General features: G+C 35.4%; 1 protein-coding gene across 10 annotated transcripts in view; it reads left to right on the top strand.

Annotated features, from left to right (window-relative positions):
* Window positions 1–19,431, top strand: part of BRD1 (bromodomain containing 1) — a 69,676-nt gene that overhangs the window by 13,100 nt on the left and 37,145 nt on the right. For all 10 annotated transcript variants that reach the window (XR_006168367.1, XM_042816061.1, XM_042816060.1 and 7 more), the window contains 3 exons: window positions 1,984–3,364; window positions 14,623–14,779; window positions 18,892–19,023. Coding sequence is in view for 9 of the 10 variants with exons in the window: in XM_042816061.1 (XP_042671995.1) it covers window positions 1,998–3,364; window positions 14,623–14,779; window positions 18,892–19,023 (1,656 nt within the window). In the remaining variant the exon portion in view is untranslated. The remainder of the gene's footprint in view (window positions 1–1,983; window positions 3,365–14,622; window positions 14,780–18,891; window positions 19,024–19,431) is intronic.

Genomic DNA, 19,431 nt, shown 5'->3' with positions numbered 1-19,431 from the left:
TTCTGGTTTTTGAACCTTTTATAATAGTGTTAGCGGATTAAACTTTTTCTGCAGTTAAATAAACGATCTAACTTAATCTTATGTTTTTGAACAGAAGTAAGCTATCATTTCTTTCATGCTTGTTTGAAGAGGTGGTAGAATCTTTTTTTTATTAATCTCTTGTTTATAAAAACGATAAGAAAAAACGTGATGATTAAGCACTGGCTTTTGAGCTCATGCTGTAAAAATAAGTACTGAGAATTAGGAGATACATACACAGAAGTCAGATCTGTGAGGAAGGTACTTAACTCACACATGAATAACGAGGAGCATAGATTCATTTTTAAAATTTCTTCTTGGGAAAAGAAGATTGGTTTGAGAGCAGATAAGACTCTAAAGGGCTACTTTTAATGCTAGCTGCCTGCATTACCTTGCCCTCCATTAAAAGAAGTTCCTTCAGCACTACGAGAGTAGACTTGTTGAAAGTGGCATCACAGACTGACAAAAAAAAAAAGTATTTTGCGTGTCAACCATTCTGGTCTTTGCTGTTTTCTTCGTGAAGTAATTAGACTGCTCTGACAATAATCATGCTTTGAGCTCTTTTGACATGTTAATGTGAGTAGAATTATTTTAACTAATAGAAGAATGAAGTGCAGAATTTCTGATTGACAAGAATTAAAATGGTGAGGCTGTAATAATAGTTTAAGCAGTTAATTAAAAATCAATGTTTTTTTTTATTACTGATTTATCAGAGAGAGAAAAGGAAAAAGATAGAAGAGCCTTGTAGGCTTGAAATTAATAGTTCTGTAATATTTTTTCAAACTTCATAGAAAAGAAATGTCTGAAAGGGTGTAAGCATGGAAGCTCTCAGTTAGGATCTTTGTAATCAAATTGAATTCCTGTCCTAGTTATGGTGTTTCATAGGGAGGAAACTAGCTAGGTTTTTTGGTATGGTGGGTGTGACAGAGGCTGACCTTACTCCAATAGGTGTCTTGAAACTAGAACGCTATGTCAATTTAATTGTATAAAGAGCTTGGAATTGGATTGAAAGACTGGAATTTGTTTGCCTACTCTTTTTGCTATGAGGAAAACTATGAGAATGAGTTGAGGGATGAGGGTGTGTATCTGTGTACATGCACACACAGCTGCACATTTTGTATGTTTTCAGTACAAATCAAATTTTCTTTACAAGTTGAGTATTTCCTAACTGCGGTCCATATTTCACAATGTTTTTATTATGAGCTGAATTCTGTTCTTGTCATTCTGTGCACATCACTGTATTTGAAAGTTTTGACACTGAATGGGATTCAGCTTACTAACGTGGGAGTTAGATAAAATAATAAAATGTACATTGATTATAACTTTCTGGATATGGAGATGTTGTAATTATTAAATACAGAAATTGTTTCTGTGGATATGTAATTAGGTAAAGAACTGTAGACTCAAAAGAATTTTAGTTTAGAAAAGCTTTGTCAACTTTGGAGGTGTGCATATTTTTCTATCTATGAGAATGGGGGTAATTTTCCTAGTAAAAAAGGAGTTGTTGTTATGATTTTCGAATTGCATGGGATAAAGTTGTAGGGAAGACTTACTTTTCTTCCAGGATTATGTCAGTTCTTTTGGAGGTGAGATCTGGAGGAAAAAAATTTCAGGCTGTTGAGAAAAACTGCACATACGCAGTGTATTATAGTGTATTGTACTTTAATACTGTATTAAAGATTTTCCTACAGTGTAACAGTTATCATTTTTATCTTAGCATTTTTATTATTGTCTTATTAAGAGTTGTTACGGTTAGCTCTTCTGAAGCACTTATATATTATGTACTATGTATAGTTGTGTTTGCTTAGGTAAGCTGGGTCTTTTATATTTTATTTTATTTCCTTTTCCGAAAGGCTGGACAGGTCATTTGGGGACCTTAGAACTCAAGTTCCTTCTTGCTATAAAAAAAACTAATCTTACATAAATTTTCAGAGTTTATAATTTTAATTGTTACTCTCGTTTTAGGGAAACATTACCAAATGAGGAGGAAAGGAAGATGTCATCGAGTATCGGCAACAAGGCATTCCTCTTCCCCATGCAGTATTAAGCACTCCCCTACACGAGAAACCTTGACGTACGCTCAAGCTCAAAGAATGGTTGAAATAGAAATTGAAGGTCGCCTACATAGGATCAGTATCTTTGATCCTTTAGAGATTATATTAGAAGATGATCTTACAGCCCAGGAAATGAGTGAATGCAACAGCAATAAGGAAAATAGTGAAAGGCCACCAGTTTGTCTAAGAAGCAAACGGCATAAAAACAACAAAGTGAAAAAGAAAAATGAAGCTCTTCCTAGCTCACATGGCATACCTGCTACAACAGCTCCTCTTCCAGAACCAAAAGTACGGATTGTTGAGTACAGTCCCCCTTCAGCTCCTCGGAGACCTCCGGTTTATTATAAGTTCATTGAGAAGTCAGCAGAAGAACTTGATAATGAAGTCGAGTACGACATGGATGAGGAAGATTATGCGTGGTTAGAAATAATTAACGAAAAGCGGAAAAGCGATGGAGTGTCAGTTGTTTCCCAGAACATGTTTGAATTCCTCATGGATAGGTTTGAGAAAGAGTCCTATTGTGAGAACCAAAAACAGGGTGATCATCAGTCTTTAATTGATGAAGACGCGGTATGTTGTATATGCATGGATGGTGAATGTCAGAACAGCAATGTAATCCTGTTTTGTGATATGTGTAATTTAGCAGTACATCAGGAATGCTATGGGGTGCCATATATACCCGAGGGCCAATGGCTCTGCAGACACTGTCTGCAGTCCCGTTCTCGGCCTGTAGACTGTGTGCTGTGCCCAAACAAGGGAGGTGCCTTTAAAAAGACTGATGATGATCGTTGGGGACATGTTGTGTGTGCTTTGTGGATTCCAGAGGTTGGATTTGCCAATACAGTTTTTATTGAGCCAATTGACGGTGTCAGGAACATTCCCCCAGCCAGATGGAAGTTAACGTGCTACCTCTGTAAACAGAAAGGTGTTGGTGCCTGCATCCAGTGCCACAAAGCAAACTGCTACACTGCATTCCATGTGACATGTGCTCAAAAGGCTGGTCTGTATATGAAAATGGAACCTGTGAAAGAACTGACTGGCAGTGGGACAACGTTCTCTGTAAAAAAGACTGCCTATTGTGATGTACATACTCCGCCAGGTTGCATACGGAGACCTCTAAATATTTATGGAGAAGCTGAAATCAAAAACGGTGTTTGTAGAAAGGAGGGATCAGTCAGAACTGCTAGGTCTACATCAAAAGTCAGAAAAAAGACAAAAAAAGCCAAGAAAACAGTTGTTGAACCCTGTACAGTTATGCCAACCGTATCTGCTCCTTATATTCCCCCCCAGAGGTAAGCAAACCATCCAAGTTAGAGAAAGCTTTACTTAATTTATCTGTTTAATTTTATGCTGTTGCTTTTAGATGGAGGCTTAAAAGTTTTTGTCCGTTTCTGTTATGTCTTAAAGATCATGCTCAGAAGATTAATGTAAATTATGTATGATGCACTTCAGCAGTAATATGTTAAAAATGCCGTAACTTCTTTAGAGGAGTTAATAAGAGTCCTGTCTTTTTTTTTTTTTTTTTTTTTTTTTTTTTTGTCACACCAAATCATGTTGTTTGTTCTCTTGTTGTCTGCTGTACTTTTGAAAATTAACCACAGAATTCAAAATAGCATATGTACTTGACCTTTATTTTAAAAAGCCAGGCTCAAAGTTAACTGTCTTTTACAAGCTGGTAATCTGAACTTCTTTTCCTAACTAAAGAGTTCCAAAATGAAAAACAGGTTTGCGTGTATAGGATTTTTATACTGTTTTTAGTTCGTCTAACTTAAATATAAGCATGTACTGTATGATCTATGCAGGTACAAAAAGTCTTCCAACAGGTATTTTCCTTGTGGTACAAAATAATTTCTCAGGAAGTTTTTCCTACATCTTCTTTTACTTTTTGCAAATGCAGTAGCGTTTATGAAGAGTTGTGTGAATTTGGTACCCATCATATTTCAGCTAATGCAGTCTCAGTTGTGTAACCCAACATGAATGTTCTCTGCCACACAATTATGCTAGCAGATCTGTAGTCCCATAACATTGGTACAGTTTTTCTCGTTGAACAAAAACTAATGTGTGTGCAAAAGAGTTTTAATCTTAACACCATGTGTTTGCTTATGAATTTATCCTTTGTAAGAACTTCTGCTGATTCTTTTATTAGCGTATCACAGTTTTCGCAGAAGCTGTTACTTAAGTGCAAAATGTAAACATTGAAGCTGAAGGATGCCCTTTACATTTAACATGCCATATTTTTATATTTTAGCTGTGATGATCAGGGGGCTGGCAGATGGCTCTAGATCTGGTGAGGCTAGTGAAGTGATGCTTGAGTGAAAAAGCAGGGATGTTATAAAGTCTGTTTTCATATGTAATTAACAGAGTTGGAAAATAATGGTGGCTTTGGAATGCTTTTTATTTCAGGAGTTAAAGATTTTTTAAATGAATTTTGGTTAAATTAACTACATTGTAGTTTGAAAGAGCAGTGTCATCTCACTTCAGATTTCTGTCACTTAAACTGAGTTATAATGCATTTCAGCAGTGGAAATATATATTTATGGGATTTGAGCAATGGAATAAAGCTCTGGGTTAGAAAAACAAGGTTTTGGCTCTGCTGAGCATTTCAAGCATGATGTGCTAAGAAGCGTTAAATTGGACTGTTGGGACTAAAACCAAGTTTGTCTTTATTATTTGTTTTGTTTTCAGCATCTACTACAGCATTATATTTGTTTAACCCTTGAATTAAGTTCTTACTGAATTTAATAACAGTACATAAAAAGTTTCTCAGTAGAGGCACCAGTTCCATGTGCGGGTTAATCATGTATGAGGCTCTTAAGATACTATGAATAAACCATGCTTTTTGAAAGCTGGCTGCCAAGCGTCAGGTAGTGAACATTTAAAAACTAGTTAAATTAATCTGAACAGTGTTTTGAGATGGCAGTCCTTTCCTGTAATAAGAATTACTGATGTATGTAGGTACTTAACTGACTAATTTTGTCAGCCTTTCGCTCCCGTGTGATCACATTATCAGATGATTGCACTGTTCTGTGTCGTGGCTTACTTGGTAACATTGAATTATTTTTGTTAAGTGATGTGCCAGTGAAGGGCTTAAGTTGACAGTTAGCAATAGGTATTGTTGTTGGAACTAATACTGTTGTCCATGGGAAAAAGTTTATAGAAATGATTTGCCTTTAACTGAATGAAGACCATCCTGATTGATTTGTATTTATGTCTACTTGCCAAAAGAAAAAACATGGATTAAATGAGAGTTGAGAATTGGAATGTGTATTCTTAATTGTAGCTTTGGCAATTCTTCCCACAGATAACTTTTGTTAAAGTCAGACCCTGACACAGAAAGGATGCCATCATCAGAATTTTTTAACAGTGTTTTTGGTTGCCAGGAACAGGTATATAAAGACAGTTGATTTCTAGATTTCTTTCTGCTGAGAGATTCCGTGTATGTTCAGATTCATGTTACTGCATAGATGGATATTTGTTGAGATAATACATTTTAATGCTACTTTATATCATAAATGTAAAACAAAAAAAAAAACCCACCCATAGTTTAGAACTGCTTTAGTTTTTAACGTTGTTATAAATTTTATTGTCGTCATGCAAGAAGACTCTTAAATATTCCTTTTGATAAGAATAAACTTAGTCCTGGAAAACTGATATCTAAATTAAAAGCGAAATAGAAATGGGCACATGAAAAGGTGAAGTTTTCTTTTCCCAACTCTCAGTCGTCCAATTTTTTGTTCTTTTTTTGTTTAGAAAAGCTGTGTTTTTGATGTGGAATAGTTAATACTAATTCATACTAATAATGAATTATGTGGAACATTTTGCATCTGTCTTCATTTAAATTGTACCTTTAATCTATTCTTAAATACATGGATTTTTTTTTTTCTTTCCTTGGAGTTGGAATGTGATTTGCCTTTCCAGAAAACTTTAAGAAGAGCAACTAAACTATTCACATTTAGAGAAGAAACGCATATGCTCCAACTGTAAACACTGGTGCTTTTTCTTTTTCCTTAAAAAAGTTGAAATGAACCTTGTTCTTTACATCTGTGAAGACTGAGGAAATGCCCGGGGAAGTGTTTGGTTTGGTTTACTTTCTTCATCATTAATACCTACACTACGTGTGTCCATGGCTGGTTTTTAGAGATGGTAGCTGCAGTACTACATACATGCTAATTTGAACATACCTGCTTGGAGAAACTCCTCTTGCCATTTGTGTTTATTTGAATGTAGTAGGAATATATTTTGTTTCCTTATATGTATAAGGAATGTATGTCAAAAAATGAACATTTTACTAACACCATTTTAGTAATTCTGTTCTCTGAAATGCCTGTATTCATTTTAAGATACGTTAAAAATAATGTTGTAAAACAGTATCATCATTTCTACACAATTTTTTTGTAACTCATGAATTTCTGTATCTACTTCTCTGTTCCTTAGATTCTCCTGTGAGTGGCTTTGAGACCTGTATTCTTTCCAGTTATCATTGTTTCTTAGCAAATATCGTGCTTGAAACTGTTTGCTGTCAAATTATATAATTAATAATAGGAGATGAATGTTTGCTTCCACTTCTTTATTTCTGCGCATCCATTTATTGTGCCTCAGTTTTTCAGGATGTCTGTACTTGAGTGTCTGCTTCCAGAGATGTGGTGTGTCATGTTAGAGTGTTGAGGTGAATTCATTGCTTTCTTCTCAGTAAGTTGCTTAGCACTTGGAGTAAACCAGGGGAAATTTCCTGGGTGGATATGATTTGCATCTGGCCTTCTTGGCTGTGTAAATGTTCTTCTTCAGTCAGAGATTCTATTCAATTCTTCTTTAAATATGAAGTATTGAATTGTCAGTTATGCTGTATGGACAGTACTTGGCACACTGACACAGTAGTCAGAGTGCAGGGCCTCCTGCAGCCACCAGCTGATCAGTCGGGAAGCAGTGGCAGATCGGTTTTGCACCAAATGTGTGCGGGGCTCATACTTCACTGAATGGTATGTGGTGGTTGAATTGCACGTAGTTGTATAAATATTTGAGTCTTTTTTTTCCTTTTCTTCTAATTAAGTATGAAAAGTGTTTTCTTTATATTTCAGGTCTTAAAACTTCCAAGGTAGGAAATAGTGATACAGTTGAGTTGACAATCGAAGTCTCGCTTTCTGTTTGAGTTGCCCAATACTGGCTTTGTACTCCTTTTCTTGTGAATTGTTCCCCTGTTGTTGGCTATCGTTGTCCTTTATAATAGTTGCTTTACCCTGTGAATAAGTTACAGTTCTTCACAGCAAACATTACAGTGTTTCTCTTATTCTTCAGTGCTTGATTCTGTGGTACAAATACCATAATTTTGGTGTAGTCTCTTGATCTTGTGTTGTTAAAGAGGTGTTCAAAATGTGATTGTTTTATGCAAAACAAAGTCAGTATTAGTATTTGTGTCCTTGAAAAAATGCTGTATAACTAGGATTTTGTAGGCATATACCTGAGGAAGAAGTAAATAAAATACTTAATCTTCAGTATTTTGGAAACACGCTCTGAGATCCTTTGTAATATTTATGCAGGTATTTTGTTAACTGGAAGCAGATACTTTCATTTTTAGTTTCTGTTTCTACATGATGTATATGTAGTGCCTGAAATTAAGAAAGCACTTGAAATGCTATATCAATGCAGAAACAATTTTTTTGTTGTTATTGTTTCATAATTTATCTACTAGAATTTCATAACAACGTAATGCTGTCATGGTATACTAATCACAGGAATCTTCGTGGCCTCTAAAATGAAATATGGACCAGAAAAATAACTGAAGGGAGAGTGGTGAAACACAGCGTAACCAGAAGGGAACATTTAGGAAAGAGTTTGAGACACTGTCAGTTTGTATTCATGGATGTTGCTGCTTAATCATTTATGTGGTGTGTGAGTTTCTGGGTTTCAGAGCATTGATTTTCTCTGCCTTCTAAAAGTTTCTAAGCACGGGGACAAGAATAAGAAATACTACTTGAAGTTGAACATCAGAAAAAGCATTCAGTAATACTTTGAGGCTCAGTGTTACACAATTGAAGCCATGTAAGTCCAGATATCTGTTAGCTATTTATACTTGAATATACGTGTATGTGTGTTTTCACACAATGATGTGGAAATACTTTAATTACAGGAGAACACGACGTCACCTTATGGTTGTACCTAATAATTAGATGGTGGAACCACCTGGGTGTAAAGCAGAAGAGGATGTAAGCAGTCATTCACTTCACTGATGATTTTTGTAGGACTGATCAAATCAGAACCTTTTCTGATACATCTAGAAATCGTCTTGTGAAGTCAGCCTACTTTTTTTCTTCACTAAAAACATAATTCTACCCAAACCAGAAAAAGAGTAGAAGAGTGATTCCTAGCTTTGCCTCGGTGCTATTTAAAACCAACAATAATGATGATAAAAGGTACAGTGGCTTTAGAGCTTGTGTTCAAGTCAGTTAATTTTGACTTTGGTTGCCTTACTAGTAACAATCAGTACATGTATGTAAGTAAATATGACTTTAATAGGTTGTGAAAGTAAGTTTTCATTAAAAAAATAAGGTAACTTGTGTATCTGACAATAAAAATCAGATGTGACTGATTTCTGAGAGGCAGCCCTCGCTCCCCCTCCTCGTCCTTATGTTGGAAAGGATGTCTCATATTTAAGTACTTTCTTTTTGCAGGGGGGATAGAGGAAAAATCAATAGATATAATTTCCTTCTTTTTTGTCTTTATTTCACATATGCAGAACAGTGAAGATTAAAATAGAAATTAAAATATGTTAGGCATTTTGTTCAGGTGCATGGTTAGCATCCTGTGATCCTCCGAGTGTTTGATTTACGGTTAGGAGGATTTAAAATTCATTACCTGAATTTAACAGTAGTAAAACTTCAAAACATCTTAAGTGGTGGTGTTTTTTGGTTTGGTTTTTTTTTTCCCCTTCAGTTCTTCTGTGTTTCACCAAGTGTATGAACTTTGTTTTTGTGGCAGTTAGAAGTGATGCATCTTTTAAGTACTGTACAAAAATAAGAATTTCAGTAGGAACTGTTTGAAGAATGATTTCCTGCAATTTTTTTTATTCAGTAACCCAAGTTATAGAATGCACAAGAATTAGTAAATTAAGTTTTCTCTTATTACAAAGAAAAGGTAGTTTTACTTGATTCTTTAGGTTAGTACTTTAATGGGAATTTAGCTTTTGAGATAATAGTTCAAACTCATATATAGTATGGTTGTGACAGATACAAGAAAAAAAGTACAGAAAAATATTTTTAACGCTTGAAAAGTTATGACTACATAAGTTATTTGTATAGGAAGTGGTGAAAGTATATGCATGTGATTTACTGAGAGCACTAAGGAAGTTTTCCTTAGAGGCAGCGTTTTGTTGCTGCTGTTACTGCTGGGTTTTGTTTTAGTTAGTTAATTTTGTTCATTTTGTTGTCCAAAAGTTTGAAAGGTGACAAAGTTAATTGTTACGGTAGGAACTAAGTAGCTGGTCATAACGAATCAGGAATTGGCCAGAATTTATGTAGATTTTCTTAACGCTTAAGTTCAGCACTCTACTTTCTTGTCCAGAGAAACTTTTCTCAGCTGCTTGTGCAAGTAGAGATACAGGTGCTCAGTTTCATAATCTTCTGAAGCATGGAAAAGTGTTTCCTTCATGTTCGGTCCAGTAACCTGAAGACACTTTGAGACTTCAGAAAGTGTACCAGTGAATAAAATCTGTATTATTAGATCTTCTGAGAATCTGAAAAAGAGATTGTACAGGACAAATCTGTTAGGTAGATTTTTAAAACATAAAGCTTTGATGCGTCTCTAGAAGCTGAAGATTTCATGTACAGAGCTAGGAGGAATAGTTGGCAAGTCCCCAGAATTCATTCCAACTCCCAAAATAGAAACTTCTGTAGCTTTTTTTACTTTGTTTTTCTGCTAATTCTCTTCCAATTAGTGTCAGTGCAATCACTGTTACCATCTGTAGTTGTCTTTTCTTCCCCTCTGCTTCCCGTGAGTCTCACTGTGTTCTGCAAAACTTCACTGAGCAAGATTTAAAAGTTAAACTCCTCTTGATACTGAGTCTCCTCAGTAACAATTTATTCAATTTAGAGTTCTTGTGTTTTGTTGTGACAGCTTTTAAAAACATATCTGCAGTATTTGTATTTGAAAATAGGGGTATTTTATTTGCTCAGCAACCTGGGATTTCATTTTATTGTCCTTGGGTATACTGATTGGCATTTTGGTGATCCTAAGTACAGTTTTATGCTGGTCTTTTGCATGTAGCTTTAATACAGCCATGATTGGTAAAGGAAGATACAAAATTACAGGTTGATGAAACTGGAGGCTCACGGGCCAGATAGTAAAATACTATTAAAAATGGTTTTAGTGGGTGTTTGGTCTTACTGATTCTTATGTGAAGACTTTGGCTGGAGTTACTTTAGTAATACTGGAAAAATAATATGCTTAGCTTTAGTGTGGAAATTTTCTCTCTGATTTATATTTTTAAAACTTGAGGACAGAGATGCTGTAGAAGTCATAAGATACTAGAATACTTAATACTCTGTGATGTTAGAAAGCAAGTGTGGTCTGCAGAGCTGTTGGAGATGATTCATAGAAAAGCAGCAGTTTTCCTGTGTGAAACTGCTGCATGGTTAGTCACCAAAGATGCTGTTTTCACTCTTGTAACTGTCATAGCTGCCACAGTGACATGTAGCTGAAACTAGGAGAGGAAGGCAGTTGTGAGTAGGAAGGAGGAAGCTATGACTTTGCTAGTATGACAGCAGCAAATTTCTTGGGTTGGAGAAAAATATATTAGGTACTTAGCTTAAGGAAAAAAAGACAAAAAAAAGAAGAAACACAGAACTGAATTTTACTGTTCACAAGCTATTCCTCTTTGACCAGTTCATTGAGCACCACTGTTGGCAGATTAGCATAGAGCAATAGATTAAAATGAAAGATCTGGCTGAAGACACTGCGTATTAACTTTCAATTTAATTTACATAAATTTAGTCTGTCGGACATTTTCAAAATGAAAGTTTTCTCTTCTGATCCTTTTGATCCTTTTGTTGTTTTTGTAAGCGTGTTGTAATTAACGCTGTAATTTACCCTCAGACTGTAGTTTCAGGCTTCGAAAGCTGGTGTTGGAAAGCTTCCACTGAAAAAGTACCTCTCTCTTTTTAAAGATAAGCAGGGCATTGTAGGCTGCTTTTCCATTGTGTTTGTACTGCACGTGGCAGTGCTTTTCAGTTGGATACAAATGGGACTGGGGCACTGTCTCAGCTTTCCCATTTGTCTGTGGCACCAACACAGCAGTTCTGAAGAATGTTCTTATACCTAGTTTTGGAATGTGAGGAGTACAAAGAGTATGCCTGGTGGTGTCAGAGCATCCAAAAGGCTGCAGTGGTCAGAGTTGCTTGAGGAAAATGGCTGGTCTGGGACAGTTCATGTATTGTTACTGTCAGTTTTACCAGCTTGAAAATGAGCACTTCTATTGTAAGACCAGTTGCCTAACATACTGAGTGTCATGGAAGCACCACTGGTTCTGCTCTGAGTTTAGCATAGTTGTGAAAGTTGTTTAAATATTTAGAAAGGATAATGTTTAGTATTTAACACGGTCCATTTCACAAGGTTTCTTGGGCATTTCATGTTAGCAAATTCCCTTTTATTTAAGAAACATGGACACCAAGGACAGTTCTGATCTCTTTTGCTTTCTTTCTGTGATCACTGTAGCTGTGACTTTGTCTGAGATATGTAAGGTCAGTTACGATTGAGGAGGTGATACTACTTGTATTATCTTCCAGATGTGTGTTCTACATTCCCATCATTGCGAGATCTCAGAAATAATAATCTTAGTTTCTTTGGCAGTCCCAAAAGAGATGTATACAATAAAGGAAAAAAAGAAAAGCCTGTTCCATGTAGTGAGCCTTGTCTATTTTTTCTAAAGATAAATCACTATGGGATTTTGTGTAGTTCTGGGAGGTGACCTACCTTTCTCTACAAGTCTCACTTCTTTCTGGGGAGTCCAACAGTGCTACCAGTTAGTCCTGTCTTGTGCAAGTCAGATCCTGCAAAACTACTAACTCTTCTAACAGATCTCTCTTACCTGCCCCGAATAAATAAGGTTTTTTTTGTGTGTGTCATGGTTTTTGTTTTTCACACTCTTCAATAATTTAACATCTCTTGGGGCGGTGCAGTGTGAGTGGAGTATACAGCAAGCTCCTTCAAGACCTTGAAGGATTTAAAAAACTGTTTGAGAAACTACTTTCAGACTTTGATTCTAGCTCATGTAGTAGAAAGAGACTAGTTAAAGTTTGGTACATAACACGTGCGTAAGTTCAGGTGAGTGTTCAAGTTCAGCGCAGCCGAATGTATCTTTGTGAGCACGAGCCAGACTTTCCTGGTGAGGAGGCCATGCCAAGAATGGGAGCCTCAAAAAACATTAATTGTCTGTGCTACTTCTAGGGTTCTGCAGAAGAAGGTGTCTTATTTTTCCCAAATGGTTGTATCGTCTGTCATCTAAAGTGTTTTGGACAGTAGAAACAGTAGAAGCAAGACAGATGGAAGCATCTGACTAAGCAAAAAGCTTATCACAGGGCTGTGCTATAGTTAGTGGGGTTTTAGGGTATAGCAGCAGATATAATGTCTTGTTGTATCATTCAGATAATCTGCTTTGTGAAGGCTCTTCGTGTGGAAAACATCTGACCTCTGTATTTTGAGAAGTGAACTGGTGATTTGCAGTGTTTGCTACTGCTGAAGCCCGGTGTCTAAATGAAATACGAGCAGCCAGTGTTTGGTTTTATTTGGAGCATAGGAAGAGCATAGTAGATTGCTACAGCTTGCTAGGTAGTTTTTGCAGTGAATTACGTTCTATTTGTTTGTATTTTGAGAGCTGGATATCTTCTGCAGGCATCTCTCCTGAGCTTATTCTAACACTTCGCTATCATAATTATCTCAGAAAAGAATGGTTCATTATGTGAATGGGAAAATGTACTCAAAGCTGTAATTAAAGATGTTTGGTTAGTCTTGCCACATCTGATGGGCATCTTGCCAATGCACTTTGCTTCATATAGAATTATGATTCTGAGATCTCTCCAAGCATATACTTGGCTGATGTTTTATCTTGTTTCAGTATGTTTTGCTATTTCCAAGAGAGTGACATGGCAGTAGTTTTTCTGTGTGTGTGTGGTGTTGATTGGCTGTTGTTCGCTTTTTGTTTTGTTTTGTTTTTTTTTTTTAGTACATTGTATAATTAACTGTTTCTGTTGTGTATGACGTTTATTATGGTCACAGCAAGGTCTTTTTTTTGTGTGTGATACATTCTCTGAAGTCAGCACAAGGCTTCAAAAGGCTTTCTAAGATTCCGTTAGGTTAAGTTAGAATTTGTCAAGAATACTGAAGAAACAAAGGACACAGTGGCACTGTATTTTGAAGGCCTGTGTTGGCACTGCCTGTACCCTGTGATGACTGAAAGTTCTGTAGCTACATTTAGGATAGCCTTGAGAAGACCTACTGCACCTTGCCTTGTACATAGTGAAAAACAGCTAGGGACAGATGCCCTTTGGTTAACTCAGGGTAGAGTTGCATGCATGTTTGTTTGTCAAACACCATACAAGCTTCCAAAATATTCTTAAAAATCATTTTACTCTAGGCTTCTCACAACTTTGCTGTTTGTTTAGGTATTTGAAAACATTTCTTCTGACACTTAGCTGAGATACTGCTTCATTCCCAATGCTTAAAGGGAAAAACTGAAAAACAGTCATATGTGCATGCTTAGAATTTTTATTTAAATGTCTGTTGGTAGTGTCCTACAAAACAGACACCTCTCTTGAACTTAATTTTGTTTGGTTTGGTGTTACAGTCAACTTGACAACCTTCGATAGCTCTATGGCTATGCATTGTATAATTTTCTTAGAAGAAATATACTGAAGGAATAATTAACAGATTTATGTTCATTCATATTATCCTTTCTGTAACTGTTTTACATCCAGCTCAGGGGAGATCCTTTTCTGTCTCTGGCTCACCCTTTGCCCCCAGGGGAGTGAACAACCCTCCTAATAGTAAAGGTAGTTGGTGCCTTGGGACATCTCGTGTTAATTTTGCAAAGGCATTAGTATCATACAAAGACAAACTTCTACAACCATCACGGGTTTTCTGTACTTTTTAAAGATGTACTGTGTCTGAAATAAACTACTAATTCTGTGTGAAGATATTGTCAAGCTTATTTTTTTATTTTCAATAAGAAAATTATTCTAAAATGCACATTAGAATTTATTCTCTGCCTTAAACTGGGATTGTTCTTCAGAAAATAGATGGTCATGATAAACTTATGTCCTTTAGGATCAGTTAGCATTAAAGTACCTTAATATATTTGATAGAAATACGGTATCAAGCTGACCTATTTGATTATAGTCTACTGCTACAAGATAGTTGTACTGAAAGTAATGTAATTGATTGAAATTAGCCTGATGGTTGTTGCTGTTGCTTCATGATTCGTTTATATATGTATTGATATTTAACTTCCATAGACAAATATGTTTTTGCTGGAAAAAAATACAATATCAATTTTTCTATATTTTAGATTAAATAAGATTATGAATCAGGTGGCCATTCAGCGGAAGAAGCAGTTTGTTGAACGAGTGCACAGTTACTGGTTGCTTAAAAGGCTGTCTAGGAATGGTGTTCCTCTTTTGAGAAGGCTACAGTCCAGTTTGCAGTCACAACGAAACACGCAACAGGTACGTGATGGGAATAAAAAAATTTAACAGGAAACATAGCACCAAGTAAAAACTTAGTTTTATTCAGCACTGAGTAAAAGCTTTACCTTATTTTTAACGTCTAGTTACAAACTGAAGTCACAATATATAAATCTTTTAAGTTGTGATATATGTATATATATATATATATATACACATACACACACACATTCTTTTCTGTAAGATAGCCTTATGTTTTACTAAATGTTTTACAAAACGTTCACTAAAACTATCCTAATTACACTGATCAGATTTTATTCATTGATTCATTATGCTTTTTGGAAATAATTTTTCAGTGTCCTGTGAGTTTGAAAGATTAAAGAAAAGAAACTATTTCTAAAATATATTAAAAGATTCAAAGCAAATTTCTTCTTCGACATTTACAAAACCAGGTATTTTATGGGGTAAGGATTAAACATAATAATTTACAGTGTTGAAATTTGAACCTTATTGTCTATATTCTTTGGTAATAAGAGAACTAAGAGAAATACATGAAGTTCAAGGATTTGTTGGTTCAACTTCTAGATTCACTTTTGGCACAGTTCAGTGGAGTTACACACAAGCACAAGTTTATGCTGAAGCTTTATTCTAATAAAATGCGTTCTATTAAAAAATAAAATTAAATTTCTTAAAGCTGTGTACATTTACCAGTCAAAATTTCTGAAAGCAATTTCAAAATGTCAAGTGGAAGGTATTTGTGATCCCTGTGTAATGTTTGTTTACTAAAACAAATTTGATGGGGGAAGAAGCATTCCACGGTTTCAAATTACTTTTTAATGACGGTGCGTTAGAGCTCAGTAATGATATGCTTTTGAAGGTGATGATACATCAGTGAGCAGCACTAAACCCCAAAGATCTTGGCTTATGTAACATCTCACCTGCTGGAGGAACAAGGAAACCTCTGAAAGAATGATTTATACTGTCACTTCTTTCTCTGCTTAGAATATCATGACAGATACTGGAGTTTAAAAAACTTGCAGCCCCATTATTTTTTTTTCCAGTACTTAAATACTTTTTCAGTAAAAATAAGGTGTGAAAGTTGAGCTATTGCTGGTATTGTAAAGGTTGTTTGAAGCTGCTGTTCAGAAAATAGGTATTAAAAGTGCTGCTGATTAAAGTCATATCTGCAGTGAAGATTTTAGTAATAACACTGGTTGCAGACACAAAATGGTTTTGGCTGGCTTATGAATAATAGCAGAACTGTTAATGAAATTGTTGATCAAGATGCAGTGCTATCACATTAATTCTTTGGCTCTTGTTAAGTTACAGTTTCTGTGAGGAATGAGGCTGTTCCCTCATGTTCACATCCAGCATGAGTGATTTGTTGGTACAGTGACAGTGTTCCTACTGATATGACATTCCTTTATGGTGGGATAGGATGAAGATGAGATCTCAATTGATACATGATCTGTATGTCTTAGAAATGAGTCCCTCTTAGCATTAACAAATATTGGTTTTAGCTTTTCTAAACAATACAGTGCTTTGCGTTCAGTAGATGAAATGCCACAGTTTCTGAATTTAACTTCTGTCCTTTCTGGATTTGGTATAGAAAGATTTGGAGGAAGATCTGTTTAATAAGAAAGTCATATAAAGATCTGCTTGTCAGAAAGTTTTTGTGAAGTAAAATATTTAAAATAAACATTTAGTCAGAATTTTCACTAGGCAGATAGTGGAAACTAACACTCCAACGTTGAACTCTTTTCAGCTTTCCTGAATTCGTTTCAGTTGAGGCATGTGTTATACATCAGGTAATGAAGTGTAAAGAGGATTGGTGTCAGCTAGTATAACTTAAACATTACTCTGCATAGCAGTGATGCAGAATTGGAGGCTCACTATTGAACCATGAGCCAAACTGATTTTAGAGAAAGGAGGCTATGTATGCTTAAAGAAAAAAAAAAAAGCAAGGTGCTCTTGATGTTTTGGGTCACATCAGCAGATATAAATGTACATTAGAGAGTAAGTGTTACGTTTGTCTGTACCAGGTGAAACAACTGATTCAATTTAAAAAAAAATCTTAAAATATTTTTAATTGCGACTGCACTTTCATATTTAGCAAAGTACTTAAGTTTCACATGAACTATGTCAGACTTGCTCTAACAGAGTTGCATTCTTTTCTTGTTGCATCTAGGTTTCCTGACCCACCTTAAAACTGGTGTGTTTCTGTTGACTTTCAGTAGGATCAGTTCCCTAATCTGATGAATTATGCAATTACACAGGGCAAAAGAGCAGACTATTATATGGCTGCAAGCAAGCAGACAACAAGCTTTCTGCTTTTGGCAGGAACCAGAACGAAATTTCGGTTCTTAAAAACAGTTAAAACTATGGGGAAAAAAAGAAAATGTAAATATGTCAATTAACAGTTGTTGATTTTTTTTCTTCTTCTCCCCCCCCCCCACGGGATCTGCACTCACAGATTAAGGGGTATGCAAAAGTGGCATAGTGGCAGTGTAGACATCCTGATTCAGCGGGTCTCTTGGAATTTTAAGGAACTGAAAATGTGAATAATAATATTTGTACTGCTATCACAATTGGAAACGTTAGGACCTTCAGCAGTTAAATTATTACTTGTCTAAGTCAAGTTCTAATTTCTGTAAAGAAAAAAAGATTGTCAGTCTAATAGACATTGGGAAGTAGAAAGTTCTTTTCAAAGTAGAAAGAACTTTTCAATTATGTTTTTTGAAAAAAGGAATGAGCTTTTGTTACTAGATCGCTGTACTAATATACAGAGCTAGTTGGAGGTAAAAGATTTTCAGTGAAGTCAGAGATTTGGATAAAACTGACTTCATAGCTTCCATAGCTACTTGCCTCTCATTTTCCAAGATATATAAAGTGCTAAAATACTGGGCAGCACTCACATATCTGTTAGCTATTTTTAAACTGCCATTTTTTGCAGTTTTATTTTTAGAACCTTCTAGCTGAAAAATTTCATAAAGCTCTTTTACAGGACTATAATTTCATGCTATTAGGGATGTTTTTGCTATGAGTGTCACTGTTTGTAATGCGTGGTTATTGTTCACCTGTTCAGCCAGTTTTCCTTTGTCTTCTGTCTTCTATTTTTTATAACTGGTGGAATTTATTTATCACTTGTTTGTTTAAAACAAACAAACAAAAACCATCAAAAGAATGATACTACATATATATATTGCCTCATGCTAGTTCTGGGCAAGCATACAAAGCTATCCATTTCTTCCTGGGATTCTTAGTTAGGATATTCACATAAAATATAATAATCCTCTAACGCATGCTTGTTTTCTGTACTTGGTCCTAGTATCAGGACTTGTACTTCTTAACAGCCTTGTTTCTGGTGAATTATAAAACCCTATTTAACACTGTGATTATTATTCCAGCGTTTTACCTTTTCTTATGAAAAATAGTAAAAACAAACAAGAAAGGCTGTTTTCTGTGTATGCAGAACAAACTAAGTACTACAATGCTACAGGTATTTATGGACAGGTTGTCCAGTTCATTATTGATGTATTGTTACACTGCATATTTGTAGTACTATTTGAAATTATTTGAGAAACTGTTTTTCATTTTCCGTATTCAGGAGTCATAATGGTCTTGTTGCTGTTAGAAACGTGCTGTTAGCATGGCTGAAAGTGGCAGAGGTGGACTGTGTTGACCACAGGGAGAACTTTGTTTTACCAGGCTTATGTGATATTTGTGGAGAAGCTGGGTGATACTAGAATGGAATAGTTCAGTTGGAAGGGACCCGCAAAGACCATCAAGTACCTGAGTACTTCAGGACTAGTTCTCCTGGTTTGGGTTTTGATGTGACAATACTGTATCTGATTTTGCAGCTGGGTTGTTATTTGCTATATTGCTTTTCTTGTGTAAATAATCTTCATTATAGGGCTGCTTTTCAGTTATATAAATTTTGCTTTGAGCTAGACAGTTCAAAAGTAGAACTGTATTAGGAGCTGTATTATGTATTACGATATTATGAACCTTATTACCAAGTGCTCTATTTAAAAAAAATAAATAAATAAACTTCATTTTTGCTGTGACTGCACTTCTGGAATTGTGTAAAACTAGCTTATAGAAAGTGATCAGTTGTTTTCACTTCCTGACGATCTTTTTGATTCTTTTCTTAGAGAGAAGATGATGAAGAAATGCAAGCCTTAAAAGAAAAATTGAAGTACTGGCAAAGGCTGCGTCATGATCTTGAAAGGGCACGCTTACTGATTGAGCTGATACGTAAGCGTGAGAAATTAAAAAGAGAGCAGGTAAATGGAGTATGATTTAATTTGGTGAGACCTTTCTGAAGAAAAGATGACTAAGTATTCTCACGCAGGTTTTGCAATACGAAGAGTATGCTGTTTGTGTGCGTGCTCACACACAAGCTGATTAAAATATATACAATTACTTAACAAGCCATTCAGCTGTATTTTCAAAGTTGTTTGATTTCTGAAGAGCTGTAGCAAAATTTATCATCACATTTTCCTAACAAAAAGCCTTTTCTGAGCAGCACTTTTTTATTTTTCTGACAAATGAGTGACCACTGCATCTAATTCACAGGACATTAGAGTTAATATAGCTGGGATTCAGATGTGAGAAAGTGATTCTGCAGAAAGATAACATTTTTCTATAGAAACTGTGAAAGTAACAAGTTTGCCTTTAGAGTCTTAAATTGT

The sequence above is a fragment of the Centrocercus urophasianus genome, unplaced genomic scaffold (assembly GCF_019232065.1).
Source record: "Centrocercus urophasianus isolate 14NV4802_14NV808 unplaced genomic scaffold, USGS_Curo_1.0 seq_15, whole genome shotgun sequence".
Classification (NCBI taxonomy): Eukaryota; Metazoa; Chordata; class Aves; order Galliformes; family Phasianidae; genus Centrocercus; species Centrocercus urophasianus.
Note: the sequence above shows the minus strand (reverse complement) of the source record. Positions and strands in the feature narration are given on the sequence as shown.